Here is a 21802-nt window from a genome sequence, read left to right as displayed (position 1 = left end):
TGTTGGTATTTTGAGCACAAAACAACAGGAAGTGATGTTTTAGGGTTTCATGAGAGCAGAGGAGACGCCAGCCTGAGTTATAATACCGCCTCCAGCACTGGGGGTGTCGTACAAACTAACCGATGGCGGAGAATCATGTGTGTTTAAAAGTTTTATTCTGGAAGTCTGAAACCTGGTCAGATCTACACCCAACAGCCACAATATAGTGCACAGCAGGTCCTCCTTGTTGCTATAAATAACTAAAGTTTCTCCAAAAGTTGGAAAGGAAAAGCAGCCCAAAGTACCTAAAAATGTAAAAATAGGTAGGATTGAGTAAAGAGGGAAAAACAAACAGACTATGTGAAGGTAGGATGGCTACAACAGCTTCAGGCTCTACGAAGAGTCAATGTAGAAACAGCCGAGGTCGTCAGAATGAATAAAACTGGCTTCAGCAGGTGAATCAACTCTGGTTCAAACCTTTAAAACGGGTAAAAACAACTTGCTCATCTAGAGCACAGACAGGTTTAGTTCAGTGGAACGTTAAATGTCTGATTATGTAATCAAAGTAGCAGAAGACCTCAGAAGGTGTCGTATCACACCAAGATGTCGGCAATGGATCCTGTCCGTCCTGCCAGTTGAGACGTGGCCTCCGTGGATCAGACGAGTTGGACCTGACGTCCCACAGATCTCCTAACATCTGACGCCTGGTCTGTCCTCAGTGTAGCGGCGGAGCCTGTGGGGGCTGCGGCGGCCATGTTGGATCTCCTCCTCAGAGAGCTGGTGTTGACCCGTCTTCACCCGTCGCCTCGCATCACGTCTCTACCGACCTAACCGCTCCGTCCTGCGCCTGATCTTCCACCGCCGGCCGGGAGGAAGGTAAACCAGCCCCGCTTCCACCAGATACATCATTGTCTTGTCGTCGTGTTTACTTATTGATTAATCCTCCTAAAACTCTGGTTTGTGTCTTAGAATTGAACAAAACTTCTATTTTTACACTTTATGACTGGAAGACAGTATTTATAACCAGGAATGAAGTAACACCTTACAAATACTCATAATCCTGCCATTAAGTAGGATTCTGTGTTTTGTTTAGTTTTTTCATACGTTTGAGTACAATGTACCTCAAATAATCTCCTTTTTTTCCGAAGTTCAAGATTAACTATTTACTCAAACAAAAAAAGTAACTTTAAGATATATTTCGCTGTATTATTGGAGTATTACTGTGATGCATTACTTGACTTGTCAGCTTTATCCATGCACAGGTGGAAGTAAATAATGAAATTACTGACTGGATTTTAATTTATCTGCAAATAGTTTTATGAGCTTTCTTTTTATACTGAAGTACAGTTTACATCGTGTAATCTTCAATACAACGAGTACTCAAGCCTTAATCAGAGGGTTTTAATGGCCCTGCTTCATGTCTACAGTTGGTACATTCACTTGAACTCCTGCTGCTGACAAAGTAACTGGTACTTTGAATAAATAGTACTGATTACTCACTGCCTGTGTGGTAATCCAGTATGACAACACATCAGATAACACCCACCCTTTTTCAGACAAGTGACCCGTTGGGCAAACAACACTGCAACAACAGAACTCCTCTACTCGTTGAACTCGACTCGTCTTGTGAAAGTTCGAGTAAATTACTCTGTAAATACTGACGACGGTCTGTCAGTCGATGGAAAGTAGTGGAGAAAAAGATACTCGAGTAATTTGTGATCTTCCCCTGAAGGAGTGCTGCCAGACGTGATGTCCTGGAGCCCACTGGGGTGGGGGGGGGCACGGCGAGAGAACTCTCAGGAATCGTTTGTTTTAGTAAAAATATCAAGATTTTCATCACGTATACTTTCAACCACAACAAAGAAAAACCTTTAAATTTAAAGCTTATTATGGCTCAGTTCTCCCAGTCCGGCCCTCTCGGGAGGCAGTTGGGTTGAACTGGATTTTAAAGGTAATAGTTAATTTTTTCACTTAATATCAAACAAAGAGACTGAACTCTGCTTCAGGGTCGTTTCAAACTTCTTCTGGAGATGAAGTCTGCTTCAAATCCTTCTGCGCCATGAAATCCAGACCGACTCCATAACGTTTGGATCACGGTTCTGTGGGAGCTGAGCAGTGACTCCCAGGGAGCAGGATCCCTACTGGATAAGATCAGAGTGTGAAGCTCCGCCTCCTGACCAATCACATCCCTTGGAAAATGCCCCGCCCGTTCTTAAATGATGGTGACTGGTGGGCGGGTTCAGCGCTGAGCTGCGGCGGAGCGGAGAAATTAAATAGAACAATCATTTTGACTGAACCCAATAAATCCTGGTCACTGAGCTTTGAAGGAAGTTCTGGTTCTGGTTCTGGTTCTTGACTTGTTCCAAGTCTGTTTGGCTCCACCAGGGTTGATCTGGAATAATGAGCTTGATAATAATGCTGACGCTGACAGAACTGCAGCTCAGAGAATAACTGCCCCTCTATGGTAGAGCCAGCTGCTCTGCAGGGTTTCTCCCTCTGTCATTGGTCACACGCTTCAAGCTCCGCCCCTTTCATGTGAACGTGCACGCCGAGGTCTGGGTTGAACTGGTGAGTTGATAACCTGCTGGGTGGTAAAGTTATCAGGATCCAGAGTGTCTGGATCAGTTAACCAGGAACCAGAGATCCTGGTATGTTGATCAGGTTCTAGTTCAGGATTCTGGTCTCTTCTTCCATCTTTATATATTTATATTGTACTTAATGACATCGGTGGCATGATTGGATTAAATCTAAAGGTTATTCTGGCACTGGTTTAGCCTCTCTAGATGAAATTAGACTACGTGGCCCCTGAACTAAACGTGTTCCACGATGCAGTCTGGACTTCTGGAGATGAATTGGGTTTGGTTCCAGGTTAAACAGTTTGGAGGAACCTTGTCTGACACTAACTTGGACCTTAACATTGAACAAACCTTGTGACTTCATCACACAGCGTCCGTCAGCACTGACTGGAGCGTCACTCTGTGTCCCCTCCAGGTCCCTGGTCCTTGTGGAAGATGTCCTATGCACGCCACCAGCTGCTGGCCTGGAGCTCCCCTCAGCTGCTCCTGGTCCCGCTCACCTCCCTCTGGCTGCTGACTCTACCTGCAGGTAAGCAACACGAGGGTTCCCACGCCTCTGCTTGCTCAGGGCGGCTCCACATCCTCCTGAGGAGTTTATTGTGGCGACGGGCCGGTTTCAGGCGGTCAGCTGCTGTTTACTCTCCGTTAATCTGAGGCGGGGAGATGGCCGAGTGTTTGCACCCCCGCTGTGCACCGGTTCTGCTCAGTGGGACAGTGTGAGGACAATCGAGCCTCTGTGAGGAGACATTTGTGTGTGTTGAGTGGACAAGGGGAGGAGGACGAGCCAGCAGAGGCCAGAGGGACGGCCCTTTCTCAAACTACTGCTTTTCTTTGTGTTTTCACTCTAAAGTCCACAAACTGAACTGGTCTCTCTCAGTCAGGTTCTGATCGAGCATCAGAAGCTCCAAACGAGTCGACGGCTCCAGAACATAAACACTAAACCAGGAAAGAGATGGCGTTGTTACCGGAGCGTTCCAACTCCAACACTGATTTCCAGGAAGCATCTTTCAACAAAGAAATGATCCAATCAGCTCCGAGCTCCTCACTCTTAAAGCCACACGTCGTCCGATAACCGTGATGTGTTTCTGTCTGGACCTGTCGGTCCTTTCCAGTGGACGTGGACTTTTAAAACAAGAACAACCAGTTTGATTGGGTCGACGGTGAGGAGAGCGTTTCCTCATACCGGGATGAAACATCATCACCTCATTTCATCTAACAGCTCCTTGGTTATAAAGATGCTCAAGAGAAAAGTTCTTTTTTTTTCTCATGATTTCTTCATAAAAATATAATTCAAGTTATAGATTTTCCTTTATTATCGGTGTGGAAATAACTTGAGATGTTTCTTACTGTAGGCAGGCCTCCCACCACCTGATGGGACTTCAGCTAACACCAGATTATAGAGCACCGTCCTCCTCTAACACCAGATTATAGAGCATCCCCCTCTAACACAAGATTGTAGAGCATCTCCCCCAACATCTAGAATATAGAGCATCTTCCTCCTCTAACATCTAGATTATAGTGCATCCCCACCCTTTAACATCAGATTATAGAGCATCTCCCCTCTAACATCTAGATTATAGAGCATTTTCCTCCTCTAACATCCATATCATAGAGCAGGGGTGTCAAACTCAGATCCTCGTGGGCCGCAGCCCTGCAGGTTTTCAATGTCTCCCTCCCCTGAATGTCCTGATGGTTCATCACCACATTCAGCACAAAGCCAGATAACGAGCTGCTCATTGCAATCAGCTGTGTTGAAGCTGGGAGACATGGAGAACGTGCAGGGCTGCGGCCCTCGAGGATCTGAGTTTGACACCCCTGTTATAGAGCATCTTCATCCTCTAACATCTAGATTATAGAGCCTCTTCATCCTCTAACATCTAGATTATAGAGCATCTTCATCCTCTAACATCTAGATTATAGAGCATCTTCATCCTCTAACATCTAAATTATAGAGCATCTTCATCCTCTAACATCTAGATTATAGTGCATCTCCGCCCTTTAACACCAGATTATAGAGCATCTTCCAGCTAGATTTCACATGTTCTCACTGTAGTAACTCCACCTGTCGTCTGTATTTCTGAGAACCACTTGCAGATGTTTTTTCCAGTGGCTGCTCCTCTCGTACCTGGTGAGAGACTAAAGGTGTGTTCAGGTGGAATGGAAGACCTGAACTGGAGTAGAGCAGGAGCATCCCTTCCTTCCTGCTGCTGCTGCCTGGTGCGCTCTGCTCAGTGCTGGAGTTTAGTGCTCACTGTGCTCTGGGTTTTAATCAGCGTCTTGTTTTGTCAGGGAAAAGCCTCACTTCCTCTCGCCGCTGCTGACTTGGCTGACTGCTGGAAACTACGGCTGCCCGTCGGCTTTTCTGAGAAATGTTCAGTCGGTGTTTAATCTGTGAAAAGTCTCCCTCGCTGGGACTGGAATTCACTGCGCGTTTTCACTTTGCCCCTTCGGCTTCAACAATGCCAAGCCTGCCACACAATGACCTGATTGATGGAAACAAGGGCAATCGGGGAAAGCCTTGGGAGCGCTGCCTGGTGGCAGAGCCGCCATTTCTCCTCTGAAAGATCTTTTTGATCAAAATACATGCCACACGAAAGTCAAAGTAAAAGTCCTCTGGGGGGGAAAACCAATTAATTACCGCAAAATGGGAAAATGCCCCTTTAATTTACAGCTTGTTCATATTTTTATACTCATGAAAGCTTCATCAGACGATATATTTCTCCTCACATCCAGATTATAGAGCATCTTCCTCATTTATCATCAGATTATAGAGCATCTTCCTCCTCTAACATCAGATTATAGAGCATCTTCCTAATTTATCATCAGATTATAGAGCACATCCCTCCTCTAACATCCAGATTATAGAGCATCTTCATCCTCTAACATCCAGATTATAGAGCATCTTCCTCATCTAACATCAGATTATAGAGGACCTTCTTTTAACATCCAGATTATAGCGCATCTTCCTCCTCTAACATCCAGATTATAGAGCATCTTCCTCTAACACCAGATTATAGAGCATCGTCCTCCTCTAACATCCAGATTATAGAGCATCTTCCTCATCTAACATCAGATTATAGAGCATCTTCCTCATCTAACATCAGATTATAGAGGACCTTCTTTTAACATCCAGATTAAAGAGCATCTTCCTCCTCTGACATCCAGATTATAGAGGGACTTCTTTTAACATCCAGATTATAGAGCATCTTCCTCTAACACCAGATTATAGAGCATCTCCCCTAACACCAGATTATAGAGCATCTCCCTCTAACACCAGATTATAGAGGACCTTCTTTTAGCATCCAGATTATAGAGCTGTGATCTTCTAATACATCAAATGTCTTTTAAAGCATAAAACTGTAAAACTTCTTCCTTCAGATTTAATTCAGGCAGTTTTATTTCCTGCATCATGTTTTTTTTTCATTATTATTTTTTACATTTAATTTCTGGTTGAATTTCCTCGAGCCGTTTGGAAACGACCAAACAGCCACGTGTGGATTTGTTTTATATAAATATTTCAAATACATTCAAATTCCCACAGCAAAGTATTTGAATATGTCGAAGGAGAATCCAGCGTAGAGAAGAAGAGAAAACCCAGATGGCGGCGCTGTGATGGGTAGAGTGGCCATCCAATCACCACCTTCCTCTTCCTGGTCCAGGCGTGTCGGCGAACCTGTGCCGGGTGACGGGCGGCGTGTTGGGGATCCACTGGAGCAGCACCATCGGCCTGGGCTGGTACCCGCTGGCGGAGGGCCGGGCCGGGGCCACGTGCTGGGAGTCCTGCTGCCTGGAGCCCAGCTGCCACGCCGTGTGGAGCCTGGGGGGGCGCTGTGTTCTCCTCAGCTGCTCCCGGAGAGCCGGCTGCCCCATCTCCTCCCTGCCCCAGCCCCACCAGGAGTCCCTCGGCCTCCTGCAGCTGCTCTCCAAGGTACGTTCTCCACCTGGAGGAAGTCACAAACACTGTTTCTGCTTGAAAACGGATCACGAGGTTTTCTTAGTGTGTTTGTTTGTGCCTTTTCACCCAATGTCCTGTTGTTTCTGTTCAAAGTTTGTCAGAGAAGTGTTTTGGGCTGGTGCTCATCCTGGATGATCTACATTAAACCAGGAAGAACTAAATGAAGCGGAGCAGTCATGGAGTCAAAATCTTCACATCTTTGTTTCCATCTAAATCATAAGAATTAAGAGTAGTGGTGGAATACTTCTTTTGGTTTGATTTGACGGGGTAAAATAAAGGTAAAAATGTGGCGTAGAAGCTTAAAATCTAATGTAATGAGCTTCTATTGTGTGCCGGTAACTAAACAAATAAATACACACACACATCTATAGATGCAGAGAAAATTCAGCTTACTGGTTCATGCCGGCGACGTCTACAGATTTAATAGTAAATAAAAAGATGTTTGACGTTCAGGCTTTTCAAGCATCAGTGGTGCCGATATGAACATTAGTTCACCGTGTTTCCTCAAGTCTTTGCTTTATTGTGTCTCGACTAATGCAGGGGATGTGATATTATCCTCCATGACTTCCTACAGACTGAATATAGTCGTCAAACCGCCTTCTCATCTTTTATTGTGTGAAATATGTTTCCTCTCAGGGTCCGGTCAGAGAGAGGCGCCGAAAGGCTCGCCATGCAGACAGCCACCAAACGCTGGATAAAGACCCTCCGGCCACGGTAACGTCACTCAGTGTGTTTGTTCTGCTGTGAGAGATTCTGTGTTACTGAGGATTATTAGACTTTTAATGTGTTATGAATGAATGAATGAATTTATTTAGATTTCTTTACACGTGCATACAAATATATATTAATCATTTTGATGACGTGTAAAAAAGAAAACCAGAGGATGGAGGAAAAAAGTCAACTTATTTCCATTGTGGTCCTCATGAAAAATAAAAAACCCATTAAAAGATATGAAATAGTGACATTATAGTGAACAATTAAAAACACAAAATTGTACTAAAGTATGGTATTAAATACAAGTTCTTCCTTTATAAATCAATTGCACAAAATTATTCATCACAAATGTATATATAGACACAACATAAGTTCTCACAGGCCGATTAATCATAAAGAATAAAACGAAATGAAAGGAGACATAAACTTCAGTAAAAAAAAAGGTATTTGGTGATAATTAAGTGTTTTATTGATTCCAGTAAAACCTTTGACTTGTTATTTAAAAGCCTGTTTAAGTTATGATTGGAGTCGTGTGGGATTCCCCCGACTCAATGAACCAACATGTCCCTTGTTGTTTGTGTTTGCAGGAAATCGCCCCGGCAGCTCCAACAGCGCCCAGCGGCGCCACGCTTCTCCGACCGGCGCCCAGGAACCTGAGCCCGGGAGCCAATGGGAGCTGGGCTCCGGCTCCGGTTCCGTCGCAGCAGAACTCCTCGGTGGGCGACTCCGTCGACGCTGCTGCTTCGTCTTCCAATAGCAGCGATGACGGCTCCGCCGCCGCCGCCGCGACCTCCGCCGCCACCGCCACGTCTCCAACGCAGGCTGGTGAGTGAGACGAGCTGCACCCGCCGTCTATTTCCAGCTCGCTCTCTTATTCATCTCCATGTTTTAATGATGAATCCATGAATAATGGCGCTCTGCTATACTTGTTCCGTGTTGGAGGACATTTCTTTGCTTCACACCCTCAGAATGTAGAAAGACGTCGTCCACTGCTCGGCCCTGATTTCTCACCAAACGTGACCTCTCGCTCGCTAAAAGGTCAAAAACGGGTCAATTTTAATCCGATTGATGACAAACCAACTCCAGAATGTGCCTAATAGACTTTACATTTAGACTTTAAAGTTGTTTTCTTGTGGCGCAGAGCGTACATGATGGAAATGACTGTATTTTCACAAAAACAAACATTTATGACAGAAAATAACTCTAATCTCAATTTAAAGACAATTTTGATTAAACTTTCTGGTACAAATTCCAGTGAAATTAAAAAAAACCTCCTCTAGCTGTTGCATTCTGGGTATTTTTTTTACAAAGTCACGCTCACAGCTTGGCTTTGAGGCTATGTTGAATAATTTTATTTTTAACTAGAGTAGTGGATTAATTAGTCACTGATCTTCATCATCTCCAGCTTTGACAGGTGTAAATAATCCGTTTTTTATTTGGTTGCATCATAACTCTGCTCCCTGAGCTCCATGAATTCTCCAGCTCGCCTCATGATTGTGCACACAGTATTCTCATCGTCTCTGCAGAGGACTGGGATGACTCTGCCCACGCGCTTTATGACACGGCGTGAAGCCGACTGACTGTCAGCAGCAGGAATGTGCTGAGTGCCGCTTGGCCCCTGCAGACAGGAATAACTCATGTGATTATCTCGGGGATCGTTAACCAATAAACCAGTAAACAGTGTGAGTCATTGGACGCGGAGCTTCCTTTCACGACGCAGTTCAACAGAATGACGCGTCTGTTGCTTTAAGATCACGGGAGGTTCATGAGACACTTGAGGTGAAACGTCTCACCTGATGTAGTGGATTGATTTAAAGTCAGATTCAGGAAATAATTAGTATGTTTATGATCATTAGACGCATCCAGATTGAGCCAGAAGTCCACGAGTATTTAATATAGATTTGTTGACATTTGGTAAAAGACTTGTAGGAAGCAATCTGATGTGCTTCTTTTCATGGATCTTAATGATCAAACGATAAACCTTCATGTGTGACTGGATGGACATGTTTACATTTACACCATTCCACCAGGATTACCTACAGTTCCTGTTACCATAGGCACCACCAAAACATGTGATCATCTTTGTTTTTAGGGACAATTTAACGTAAACTTGTCTAAAGCCTGGCGCCTCTACAGGAACTCAATCAAACGTAACATGAGGTTAGATTAATAATCCTGCATATGGAGGATATAACAGAGCAGAAAACACTGGATTCTTTAGAAGATCATTCTCACGAGGAAACAAACTTGATAAGCCGTCGTCTTTTGTGAACATATTTCCACTTGATTTGGCAGCTGCGAGTTATTCAGAATATGGGTTCTGGTCGGACAGTGACGCCATTGTTCTCCAGATTGAGTTTTGAAACGATGACGGGCTGAAATCCAGACGAGGAGGAAAAACATTCTGAAGAAGAAACACAAACGCTGAGCGCAGTCTATCAGGAGCATTTGCATGTTTTGCTCTTAACGGGTTAAAATTGGTACTCGCACTTCTTTTAGCTCTATTTTCAGCCTGGCTGGGCCCCGAGGGGGGTTGGGGGGGGGTGGTGGTGGGGGGTGGTGGTGGTGGGGGGGGGGGTGGGGGGGGGATGAGTCAGCTGACAGTAAAGCTTCAGATACTAATCGTTTGTAACTCCTGTTGATGGGAGAGAATAACACGAAAAGGATGAAACCATGAGGTGAAACAAATGCTGCAGACACACACACACACACACACACACACACACACACACACACACACACACACACACACACACACACACACACACACACACACACACACACACACACACACACAGGTTTATTGTACCATTGACTCTCTGGTGTTGTGGTTCTGAACAGTGAGGGAGCTGGTGGTGTCGGCGGGACAGAGCGTGGAGGTCACTCTGCCCCGCAACGAGGTGGAGCTCAACGCCTTCGTGCTCCCCACGCCCCCCGCAGGTAAAACCACCGCCGCTTGTCACCAAACGCCTGGGTCTGTGTGCGTGTGCGTGTGCGTGTGCGTGTGCGTGTGCGTGTGCGTGTGTGTGTGTGTGTGTGCGTCAGCCGCTCCTCCTGAGTTTCCGTTTGTTTCAATCCACCAGGATTACACCGTTTCGAAGGGGAACACACGTCATGTTTTTGTTAATCCCCTGATCCCTCCTTCACAGGCTTCAGCCAAACTGTTGATAGATTTTGATTAAACGCGTGAGGCAGCTGTTAACGTACTTGTTCCTACGTGTGGCGCTCCGCAGGGACAAACTATGCATTTGACTGGCGTCTGATAACTCATCCCAAAGATTACAGCGGCGAGATGGAGGGGAAGCACAGCGAGACGCTGAAACTCAGCAAGGTACAGATGGCAGCTTTCATGTTTCTGTTCAGGCTAAAAATAAAGATGTGCTGCAGATTCACTTCCTTTTCTCTGTTTGTGTGGGTCTGCTCCCAGCTGACGGTGGGCCTGTATGAGTTTGGGGTGACGGCCGATGGAGAAGGCGCCCACGGGGAAGGTTACGTCAACGTCACAGTCAAACCAGGTGCAGAGGGAGATTCAGCACAACCTCATATCTGTTAGGTTTAGATCATCGGTTCTGAAGGAGCTCATGGGACAGTTTTGAAAACAACCGATTATTTAAAAAAAAAATAATAATAATTTAATTCTCTGCTTTTTCTCCATAAATCATGTTACCAGTCATTTAAATTGATCAAAAGACATAATAAGAGTCAGCCAATCCTGGCTGATTATTGGTGGACACACACACACACACACACACACACACACACACACACACACACACACACACACACACACACACACACACACACAGGGACAACGTGCAAAAATCCACAGAAATGAAATTTAAAAAAAAATCTACAATCTCAGCAGTGATGCTGTGAAATATATGTCCTCAACATTTTCTACTATTCTCACAGTGATAAAGTCTTAATGGTTTTTTCTCCTTGTTACTTAAACAAAATAACCAATAATAAAACTTTTGAGGCTTTTCAGCTCAAACTTATTTACCTTTGCAGAGATTTGGAGACTTTCTATTTTTATCTATATCAGTTATTTGCTCAGAACTTCCAGCTTTGTGTTGACAGTGTTGGTAATCCCACAGCGCTTCATGTCTGTGATGTTATTGTCTCCTGGAATCCGTCCAGCCTTGAGCGTCCTGGAGTAAACAAACGAAGATCTTCCTCCCTTTATCCTCCCGCTCTGTGGAGTCGGAATCTTTCTTCTCTCCCCGCCTTCCGGCCACAAACAGCCGACTCCTGTCCGGCTCAGCAAACGAGTTAATGCCTTGTTTTCCACCTGACAGAGCCGCGGGTAAACAAGCCCCCCGTCGCCGTAGTTTCCCCGAAGTTCCAGGAGATCTCCCTGCCAACCACCTCGACCGTGATCGACGGCAGCCGTGAGTCTCCCACGTCACAAAGGGACGCGTTGACACCAGCAGAGCGTCAAAAAGCCCTTTTCCTCCGTCCTTTCAGAGAGCACCGACGACGACAAGGTGGTGTCGTGGCACTGGGAGGAGGTGAAAGGCCCGCTGAGGGAGGAGAAGGTCTCCGCCGACACCCCCGTCCTCACCCTCACCAGCCTGGTGCCCGGGAACTACACCTTCAGGTACACTCCGTCCAACAGCAGCAGCTCTGCCCAGCTGCTCAGGAAACACTGGGAAGTTAAAAGAAGAATTTAAAATGATCTTGTGGATTTTATGAGAAACCTGGGAGATGAAACGTCTGTTAGTTCCTGTCAGTCCTCACTGCTCCTGGATCAGCTGGAGCCTGATGGAGGCATTGGACAGCACTTGTTGATGGGAATTAGACGGGCTCGTGTTTAAGGGAACGTTTAGTTTCTCTACGTTGTTTGAACTTTTAACATGTTTTAAGATACTTTAACTTAAGCTGCTAACATTCATCACGTCTCCTCAGACTCTTTACATACTTTGCTAAGAGCTTCATATTTAATATCATTTATTTAGATGAATACACAAGAACTCCAGAATAATAATTTAAAAGTCTGAATAAACCCTCTAACTGTTTCACTGATGCCTCCTCGTCTCAAGTTGGCGTCAAACCTCACATGGAGCTGCAGTCTTGTGTCTCTGCAGTCAGAAAGATTCAGAGTCTTTGAAAACACTCCGTCTCCGTGGAAACCAAACCAAACCTTTCTCTAACTCTGCTGTTGCACATAGTAAGTGGTTGTTCTGCACATGCTCAGTAGAGATGATCAGAACAAAGTTTCCTCCAGAGTGTCATGACTCCCAGTCCATACTCCCCTGGACCTGGTGCTTTTATTTTGACAGTCACTGTAGTAACAATCCAACTTGGTCTGTCCACTAGGGTGTCCATGTTCTCTAATTGTTAATGTTAAAGTATGTTTGATCTTCTCTCTCCACCAGTTTGACAGTAACGGACTCAGACGGAGCGACGGACTCGACGCAGGCCACTCTGGCTGTCAACAAAGCCAAGGACTACCGGCCAGTGGCCAACGCCGGCCCCAACCAGGTATGAGGGATTCGCCACTCCCTCTCTAATCCACCAGATTCAATCAGAACCGGTTTACTCAACGGACCGCTTCCTTGTGTCCAGGTCATCCAGCTGCCGCGCAACTCCATCACTCTGTACGGCAACCAGAGCACCGACGACCACGACTCGCTGTCGTACGAGTGGTCGCTCAGTCCGGAGAGCAAGGACAAGGTGGTGGAGATGCAGGTGAGGCACATCGTGTGGCTGGAAGAGTTATTTATTGTCCTCATGAGGGGAAATAAACCACATGACCCCCTCTTCTTGAGCTGCGAAGCCCCACCATCGTGGGAAATAAAGTCCCGGAAGTGTTTTCTCCTCATACATACACACTCTGCTCCAGAGTTTGAAGTCTGGGGATGAAATCCAGAAAACTCGTAATAAGCTCCAGTTTTATGACCAAACGCATGTTTTTGGACTGTGGGAGGAAATCCAGATACCTGAAGGAACGCCAGGCGGTGAGAACATGTAAACTCCACAGAGAGAAGGCCGGGCTGTGGAGCCTCAGCTTTCATTTCCTCTCTGGCTCGTCGGGCCCGAGCGCTCCAGATTACCTGCCGAGGAAACGGACTCATGAATTCTCCTAAAGTGGTGGGGGAGCAGCCAGCGGCCCTGACAGCAGCTTCCTACTTGGTGTGCAAACATTTCATACTAAGACGCTCAGCTTTAGTAGAAACTGGGACGTCGTCAGACACTGAATCATAATCCTGCACATTGACCCAGTTCACTGTAAGTTTCATATCTTAAAATGCCTTCAGTGTGTCATCATGGAAGGATGATTCAGCTCGAGAAGACAAACCCCCACTTCAGACATGTTCCAAAGCGGTGTGTGTTTCTGCTTTGTCCAGGGGGTCCGGACGCCGATCCTGCAGCTGTCGGCCATGCAGGAGGGAGACTACACCTTCCAGCTGACCGTGACCGACTCGGGTGGGCAGCACGACACTGCCCAGGTCACCGTCATCGTGCAACCAGGTAAACAGCCGGAGCGCAAATAGCAAAGCTGCTGTTTTGTCACCTCAGCATGTGTGAAGGCTGAGAAGCAGACTTGGCTCGGCAGCTGCTGAGGAGCTTTCACTACATGGATCACTTCCCTTTTCCTCTCGGGTTCTCTTGACGGTACGACAGTGTTTCTCCAGCACAGATGATTGGTTCCAGATTCACTCCACAGCAGACAATAATCCCAGTCTTACAGCCAACGACATTAAGTAGCATTTAAAGGTGTGAAGATGGATTAAGAGCCCCCACAGATCTCAGCATTATGGAGTCTGTTTGGGATTACATGGAAACACAGAAGGATTTGAAGCAGACTACAAAAGATCGGAAAGAAACAACCTTGAAGCAGAAGTCCTCGTTCATTCACTTTGCATTGTGTGAAGTGATAAATTGTGACTATTAAACCTTTAACATGCTGGTCAACATTTTACTTCAGGGGCTGGAGTGGGCCGGACAGCTGAGACATAAAGTCCTGCTTCATTGTGGTGCAGAGTATGTGCAATGACAAAACCAAACAATTCCTACGCAAAATGACTCAAATTTCAACATAAAGTTAATTTTAATGATACAAGATACAGTGAAATGTCTATGAACTTCTCCGATCACTGTTGCATTATTGCCGTTTTACATCCTGGCTGCATGGCTTAGAGCTTAATGCTTGTTTGCGTTTTTTTCACCATTTTCTTGGTGGTCTGGCCTCACTGGCGCCTCCTGCAGGCCGCGTTTGGCCCTTACGTTTGACGCGTGAGCCGATTCTAAGAATTCAGCTGCATTTAAAGTGGCACAGCACAAGTGTTCTGGTTCGAGTCCATAGACTCTGGATGTGTTGTGAAGAATTCAGGTTTATTACAAACCATGACTGGGTTTGGTGTGAAGCTTTGTGGAGGATAGAACTCCTGATACTAACATTGCCAGTCTTCGTTCTGGAGAGACGGTGTGCTCATTCGCCCTTGAGCTTTATTCCAGCATACAGATGAAGTGTGAGCAGTGCAGCGAGCGTCATGTGAAGCTTGTGAGGATCTTCATGAGTCACAGTGTGGAGGGCTGGTAAATGAGCCCACATGCAGGCTGGAGGCTGTGTTTGAGCTGCAGGAGCTGCCATGTGGACAAACATCCACCTGCAAGGTCAGCCCGCCTCGCAAGAGCAACGAGACCCGAGACTCAGTAATTCCAGCTCTGTACGGGCAGTAATGACGGTTCTGCCCTGCGGTCCAAGTAGCAAATTGCAAAAGCTCTAATTCCAGTAATTTAGTGATTCGCTGTTCAGTGATCTGTGTTGATCCAACTTGTTCTGGTGTTTGTGTTTTCCTCCTGCAGAAAACAACAAGCCGCCGGTGGCGGACGCAGGACCGGAGAAGGAGCTGACGCTGCCCGTCGATCGAACCACGCTGGACGGCAGCAAGAGCAGCGACGACCAGAAGATCGCCACGTACCACTGGAAGAAGACCAGGTAACTCAGACCCCGCTCACAAAACTGTCGTCACTATTGTGAGGTCCGTTTTCTAGATTTATCATCCATGTCAGTAGTTTAATAATTAAGACAAAAAAAACCAAAGCACCATCGCCATCTTGTGGCTGGGCAGACTCACTCCATCGTTGTCAGTGTGTCTGCCGCTGCAGTGGAAACCCAACACTTTTTTTGCTGTCCTGTAAATAAACGAGGGCTCATTAACTCCTGCTGGAAACAGACCAGTGTCTCTCCGTACAGAGACGGGCGTGGAATTCCTACAATAAAATGGCAAAATGCACAAATCTGGAAAACGTAGACCCGCCATGACTCTGCGTGACACACAGCGACTTCGCTCCACACGACACGACACTGCGCAACTCGCCGCCACTCTGCATGTCTCTCCGTGACTCGACTCGCTGCTTCACGCCGTGTCCTTCTGCTCCTCGCTCAGCGGTCCTGACGGCGTGAAGATTGAAAACGCAGACAGCGCCGTTGCCACGGTGACGGGCCTGGAGGTCGGCTCGTACGAGTTCACCCTGACGGTCACCGACGACAGGAAACTGGAGAGCAGCGACACTGTCACTGTCATCGTGAAGGAAGGTGTGTCTGTGTTAATGAGCCACGGAAGCAAAAGCAACTTTCTGACCCAAAACAAACTGAAGCTTTTCCTCTTCCAGCACAAAACTCTCAATCTGAAAATGTAAAATACATGTTTGCAGGTTAAACCGTTTGAACCTGAAGATGTTGGTACAAAGATGTAAAACATCACAAACTCATTGTTTTATGGAACAGGCAATCCTTAAGTGGGATGAAAACTGTTGACAGAATTCTGTCAATGTGTTTTACTGACAAAGAAAGTTCAGTAAATTACTTTTTTTTAGCAACTAATCTCAAATTAAAGAATAAAAAAAAGTTTGATGTTTTGCGAAATATAAACTTTGCCATCGAATTGACTTTTTTAAATGTACTTTTACATTTAGGATTATTATATAAAAGGCTCTGATCTGACCACCAAACCAAAGTAGAGTTAGTTAAAACACCCAAACAAGACGTTCTTTGTATATGTCACCCTATTGTAGACCTGATGGGTTCATTCAAATTTACTTTATGTTGAGATTGTCATGTTCAGTTCCAGCTGTGAAACATTTTCCATAAATGTTGAATTTTTCAAGACTTGTACTTGATGCCAAAACTTTAAAGTTAAAATGTAAAGGTTATATTGGCTCTATTTCACCAGTTCAGCCCGATCAACTAAACTAAGATGTGTTCTAAACCCCCTGATCTAAAAACTAAACTGTCAGATTACAAAGTAAACCAAACAAGTGAACAACTTCCTGTCAAGTCAGAGTTTAAACCAGAACTTGTGACTGGTGTCAGTATAACCGAGTTTCTTGATCAACCTGGAATTTCTTGTGGCGTCCCCTCCAGAGAAGGACCAGCCGCCGGTGGCTCGCGTCGTGTCGAGCCCCCCCATCGTTCTGCCCGCCCGGACCACCACCCTGGACGGATCCCACTCCACCGACGACAAAGGAGGCGTCAGCTTCCTGTGGACCAGGGAGGACAGCAGCCCCGCCGCCGGGGTGAGACCTCTTTCGCCGAACACACACATGAACGGAGGCGGGAGCGTTACACGATGTTTTGAAATGAAAATACCACATGCATGTACTTCAATGGCGGTTCATGGTTGCCATGGTAACGGAATTCCATTCAGGATGAGAGCTCATCTTTCATTATCCTGCAACTGGTAAACAATTAAAACAAGAGACTGCTGTTTCAAATGCAACATTTCTAAACTGAACACGAGGGCGTTGAACAGAGGCTGCTTTCACACCACGACTCATCAACAGAGAGATTATTATTTATTCATGTTCTCTCCTTTTCTTTCACCAGGATGTACTGAACAACTCTGACCACCAGGCGGTGCTGTTCCTGGGAAACCTGGTGGAGGGGAAGTACAGCTTCAGCCTGACTGTGACCGACAGCAAAGGTCAGAGCAGCGTGGACCGAGGCACGGTGGAGGTCAAACCAGGTACACACACACACACACACACACACACACACACACACACACACACTAGAGAGACAAATCAAGAACTCCTCTTTTATTGAAAATGATCTGTATAAAATGAAGTGACTAAACCAAAACCGCTCCAATCCAGACAAACATCAAGCAAATAGTGAAAATGTTAAATAATAAAAATTTTAAACTAATTCCTTCAGAGTTTCGTCATAACGCGACACTGAGATATCGGTGAAGCCGCCATCAGAGCTAGTGACCCCGCTGCTATCAAACAGCCTCAAAGCCACGTTTTCCCGGGGAGTTTGTAAAAACACCCAGAATGCAACAGCTGATGGAGAAGTTTTATAATTAAGATTAAAATGGGCTTCATGTTGAGATTGTAGTCATTTCCTGTAGTAATTGTTTGGTTTTTGAGAAAATCCATCCCAAATACTGTGCAACCCCCCCCCCCCCCCCCCCCCAGACGTGTGGGCGCGGGACCTGGTGGAGCTGGTGCTGGAGGTCTCCGTCTCCCAGGTGTCCCACCGGCAGCGCGACATGCTGCTGCGGCAGGTCGGCGTGCTCCTCGGCGTGCTCGACAGCGACATCGTGGTGCGAGAGATCGGCGCCTTCAACGAGCACAGGCAGGTTCCACTTCTCAGTGTTTTTAAAAGACTTTCAGTGATCAAATTATTATTATTCTTATCATTCTTAATCGTTTGATTAAGACAAATTGCTTCTCCTTTATCCAGATATGTGACACTTGGAATCATATTTTCTTCATATACACATAAGATTTGACTGTTAGTAGAAACTGTATTTTAAAACATTATAACCGATAATATAACGTCAGCCGTTTTCACTGTAAAGCTCATAATATAAGAACATTTGATCCATTGTCAGAACAACAATTTGCCAATAAGGTAATAAGTTATTAGATGAAATCAAAGAATCAGAATCAAATTTATTTTCATTGTAAAAGTACAACGAAATTTAATATAAAGCGAGTACATTTAGAATAAAAACTGAGTATTTTCTCTCCTCAGTACTCGGTTGGTCTTCCTGGTGTCCGGCGGTCCGGGGCGCCCCCCGCTGTCCGGACGCAGCGTTGCATTCGGACTACGAAACAAACTGCGCAAACAGAAGAACGACTTCCTCATCTTCAAGGCCCGACGAGTCGATACAGTCAGTGAGTGAACGACATCCTTCATCTGAGATTAAATCCAGAGTCCAAACTCTCTCCTCTTCATCAATGCTCTCTCTCTCTCCCTCCTCTTCATCGCGCCTCCTCCTCGACAGTCTGCCAGCTGAACTGTTCTAACCACGGGGAGTGCGACTCCTTCACGCGGCGCTGCGTCTGCCACCCGTTCTGGATGGAGAATATAATCCGAGCCCAGCTGGGCGACACCGAGAGCAACTGTGGTGAGATTAAATCTCTTCCAGTGCAGACGAAGATCGTCACACCTGCTGTGCTTCACACCGACGTGTTGTCTCTCTCTCCGTCCTCAGAGTGGAGCGTGCTCTACGTCACCATCGCCTCCTTTATGATCGTGGTTGCCACGGCAACGCTGTTCTGGGGCGTGGTGTGTTGCTGCAACAGGTGAGACCTGAGGTTGAAACCAGTGACAGTGGGCGTGTCCTCTCGGGCGTGGCTTCAGTTTTGGGCAAATCAGAGACGATAACCGGATTCCGCTGCAATTTTAAACTTTGAGGAGAAAACTTATAAACTTCTGTTTTCTTGTGGGTTTTTGTCATTTGAAAGGCGAAAGAGCAAAGTGCGCAGAAGCAAAAGTCGATATAAAATCCTTGAAGCTGACGAACAAGACAGTCTGGAGCTTCAGCAGCCGAGAGCTGGTGAGACACACTCATTGACCCCCTCAAGCCCCTCCCACCGACAACTCGGCGTTTTGCCTTTTTCTTTTCGCGTTTACACGGCGACGTTTTGAAAACTTTAAACATCACACTCTTCCTCCTCCTCCTCCTCCTCCTCTCCAGCCCGCCTGAAGCCGGTCCCCGCCCCCACCTCGTCGGCGCTCATGCACTCGGACTCGGACCTGGACAGTGACGACGGTCACGGCGGCGTCCCGTGGACGGAGCAGGAGCGCGGTCACCTGCTGCGGCCCCAGAACGGCTCCCTGAGGAACGGCCAGGGCCCGGTGAGGCCCAAGAAGCAGCGCGAGGAGTTGCTATAGCAGGAGAGAATGGGGGGGGTCACCATGGCAACCCCGCCCCCCCCTCACAACACACACACACACACACACACAAACCTCGCACCTCTCATGAAGACTGAGGAAGAACATGCTGGAAACATGTTGTCACACACTGACAGAAAACACCAATATGAAGCCCACTGAGCCAACACACACACACACACACACACACACACACACACACCCACGCCCTGAGGACACTGTGTGTGACTGCTGTTATTTAACCTGAAGAATGTAGAGCGACGCTCCGCCCCGGACGTCGTGTGGGAAGATTGGGAAAACATGCGCATGTATCCACACACACACACACACACACACACACACACACACACACACACACACACACTTTCAGGTCCGCCTGGCGCTACCAAACACTGCCATTTTTTTTCAAACTGATGCTTGGACGAGGGAGAAACACCAACCAAAACACTGCATGAAGAGACAGATGGCGGCTCTGCTGGACCAATCGGCTGCATGTTCGTACGTCGTGTGGATTCTACTGGCTGCGCTGCCAAAACATGTTTTAACTGGAGTTACACACACACACACACACACACACACACCCACACATACACACACACACACTGGAGTTCAGGGCGTCGTGAGAGAGTGCCACCGTTTACTTCTCATTATTCATTCATTCATGTCACCCCTGGGCGTTTTTGTTTTTCAAGATCTTCAGGCTGCGAGTCGATGCACTTTGATTTAACGTCTCATTGTTGAAAAGGTCAAAAGGTCAAAACTGGAAGAATCGCCCATAGAAATGTGACTTTGCATATTTCTTCCAGTGGGATCAGAGGAATTCAGAAAATGTGTCCAGAGGCACCGCAAGTCGATGAAGTGTGTAGATTTCCTCTTCTGAAGGATGAAACGCGCCACAAACGGGACGGGATTGATTTATTCATGTTCCCTGGCAGCGCCGTCACTTTGAATGTGAAACTTTTGGTCACTTTTAAGCTTTTTGTTGTTGTTTGTTTGTTTTAAAGCAGAGGGTTTTACAGTGTGGGCGGGGCCTAATCTGGGCAGTTCAGGATTAAAATAAATGGAAGGTAATAAAACAAAAAGTCATCAAACATTGGAATTATAAATAATTAGAACATAGCTCAGAGTTTTTCTTGGTGTGATTAGAAAATATATTATTTCATCAGATTATGTTAGTTGAAAACCTTTTCACATTATAGCAAAAATACAAACTTAATTGAAAAAAAATCTAACATGAAAAGAATTGAATGATTTATTCCCCATTTGTCCCAATATAATATTATTATGTAAATAAATATATTTATGTTGTGAAATTTTAATTTTAAAAAGTAATTCTGTCCATCAGATAGTGATGTTGCACTTTTCTTGGTATAATGTGAAAATGTTTGTATATTGTGTTTCTGGATAAAACATGAAACATTTCACATCATAGCAAAAATAAATGGTCCAAGTTTCAAATTATAGAGAAAGATTTAGTGAAGGGTTAACAGATCAGTTATTTCTACTTTTAATAAACTAAACTTTCAAGCTTTTCTTTACCTTTAAGTTGTGATCGTTATAGGATGGGGTTCAAAAGAAAAAGAAATCACATTTTATGAAATTTGCCAATATATTCAGCTATTTCCAATTTCATGACTTATAAACCAAAGTGATAAATGATGAAATAAAGTTTTTAAATCTTTCAATTTGTGTGTGAAACCTCTAAATTATATGAACCCTTTGAGTTGAATTCTAGTAAAAACGACTGGATCAGCTGTTAACAGCAGAGTTTCTTTGACTCCTCCCACACGTGTGAAAACCTCTGCTTTAATGAATCTCCTGTTAGTTCCTGGTTTCAACCTCAGCGTCGTCTCACTGTTCACTTCTGCTGTAAGAGATTTTTATTAACCGTCTCACTCCAACTTCCAGAATCCATCCGGCCACAAACGAACCAAGCGCTCCCAAGTGCCACCTCTGGAACGTCTCTTTGAAAAAAAAAACACATTTATTTGCACAATACAGATTTTTTTATGTTTTTTTTTGTGGCGTTAAACAGCCGGCGGGTTTGTTGTTGGTTCCTTTTCCTTTTCGCCGTTTCGCCACACAGAAAGTTTCCTCTGTTACTTTTTCTGGGAGAAGAAATGAATCCACTGTGAAGCAGAATGAGGAGGAAAGGTTTCCTGTGGAGGGGAGGATTTTTATTCTTTTGTTTGTTGGTTTTTAAAGATGATTTAAGTGAAGGAGTTCCCCTCCCTTCTGTCTGAGTTCCTGATGCAACTGGATGACCTGTAAATTATAATAAAATGTTTTGGTTTGTTGAGTTTTTCTCATCTGAACAAAGACATTGAACACAAACTGGACTTCATGGATCCTTTTTTCTTTCCTGCGATTCAAAACAAAGATTTTCCCTCATTTTGTCACAATATTTATTCTTTATAACTAAAGATTGATTGATTGAATTGA

The 21802-nt window shown here is 45.5% G+C and overlaps 1 protein-coding gene across 1 annotated transcript; it reads left to right on the top strand.

Annotated features, from left to right (window-relative positions):
• Nucleotides 1–729: 729 nt before the first annotated feature.
• kiaa0319l (KIAA0319-like) lies at nt 730–19715 on the top strand. The gene is made up of 23 exons (XM_080485612.1): nt 730–855; nt 2971–3084; nt 6215–6483; nt 7147–7224; nt 7812–8049; nt 10066–10164; nt 10458–10555; nt 10652–10739; nt 11523–11615; nt 11692–11824; nt 12603–12708; nt 12793–12915; nt 13575–13698; nt 15037–15169; nt 15621–15769; nt 16598–16749; nt 17060–17198; nt 17653–17812; nt 18215–18357; nt 18468–18590; nt 18678–18768; nt 18931–19022; nt 19164–19715. Exons 2-23 carry the CDS (start codon nt 2991–2993, stop codon nt 19358–19360), a joined length of 2922 nt encoding a protein of 973 aa, XP_080341738.1. The 5' UTR covers nt 730–855; nt 2971–2990; the 3' UTR covers nt 19361–19715.
• Nucleotides 19716–21802: the final 2087 nt, after the last annotated feature.

The sequence above is a fragment of the Lipophrys pholis genome (genome assembly GCF_963383615.2).
Source record: "Lipophrys pholis genome assembly, chromosome: 17".
Lineage (NCBI taxonomy): Eukaryota > Metazoa > Chordata > Actinopteri > Blenniiformes > Blenniidae > Lipophrys > Lipophrys pholis.
This window is presented reverse-complemented; position numbering and strand designations above follow the sequence as displayed.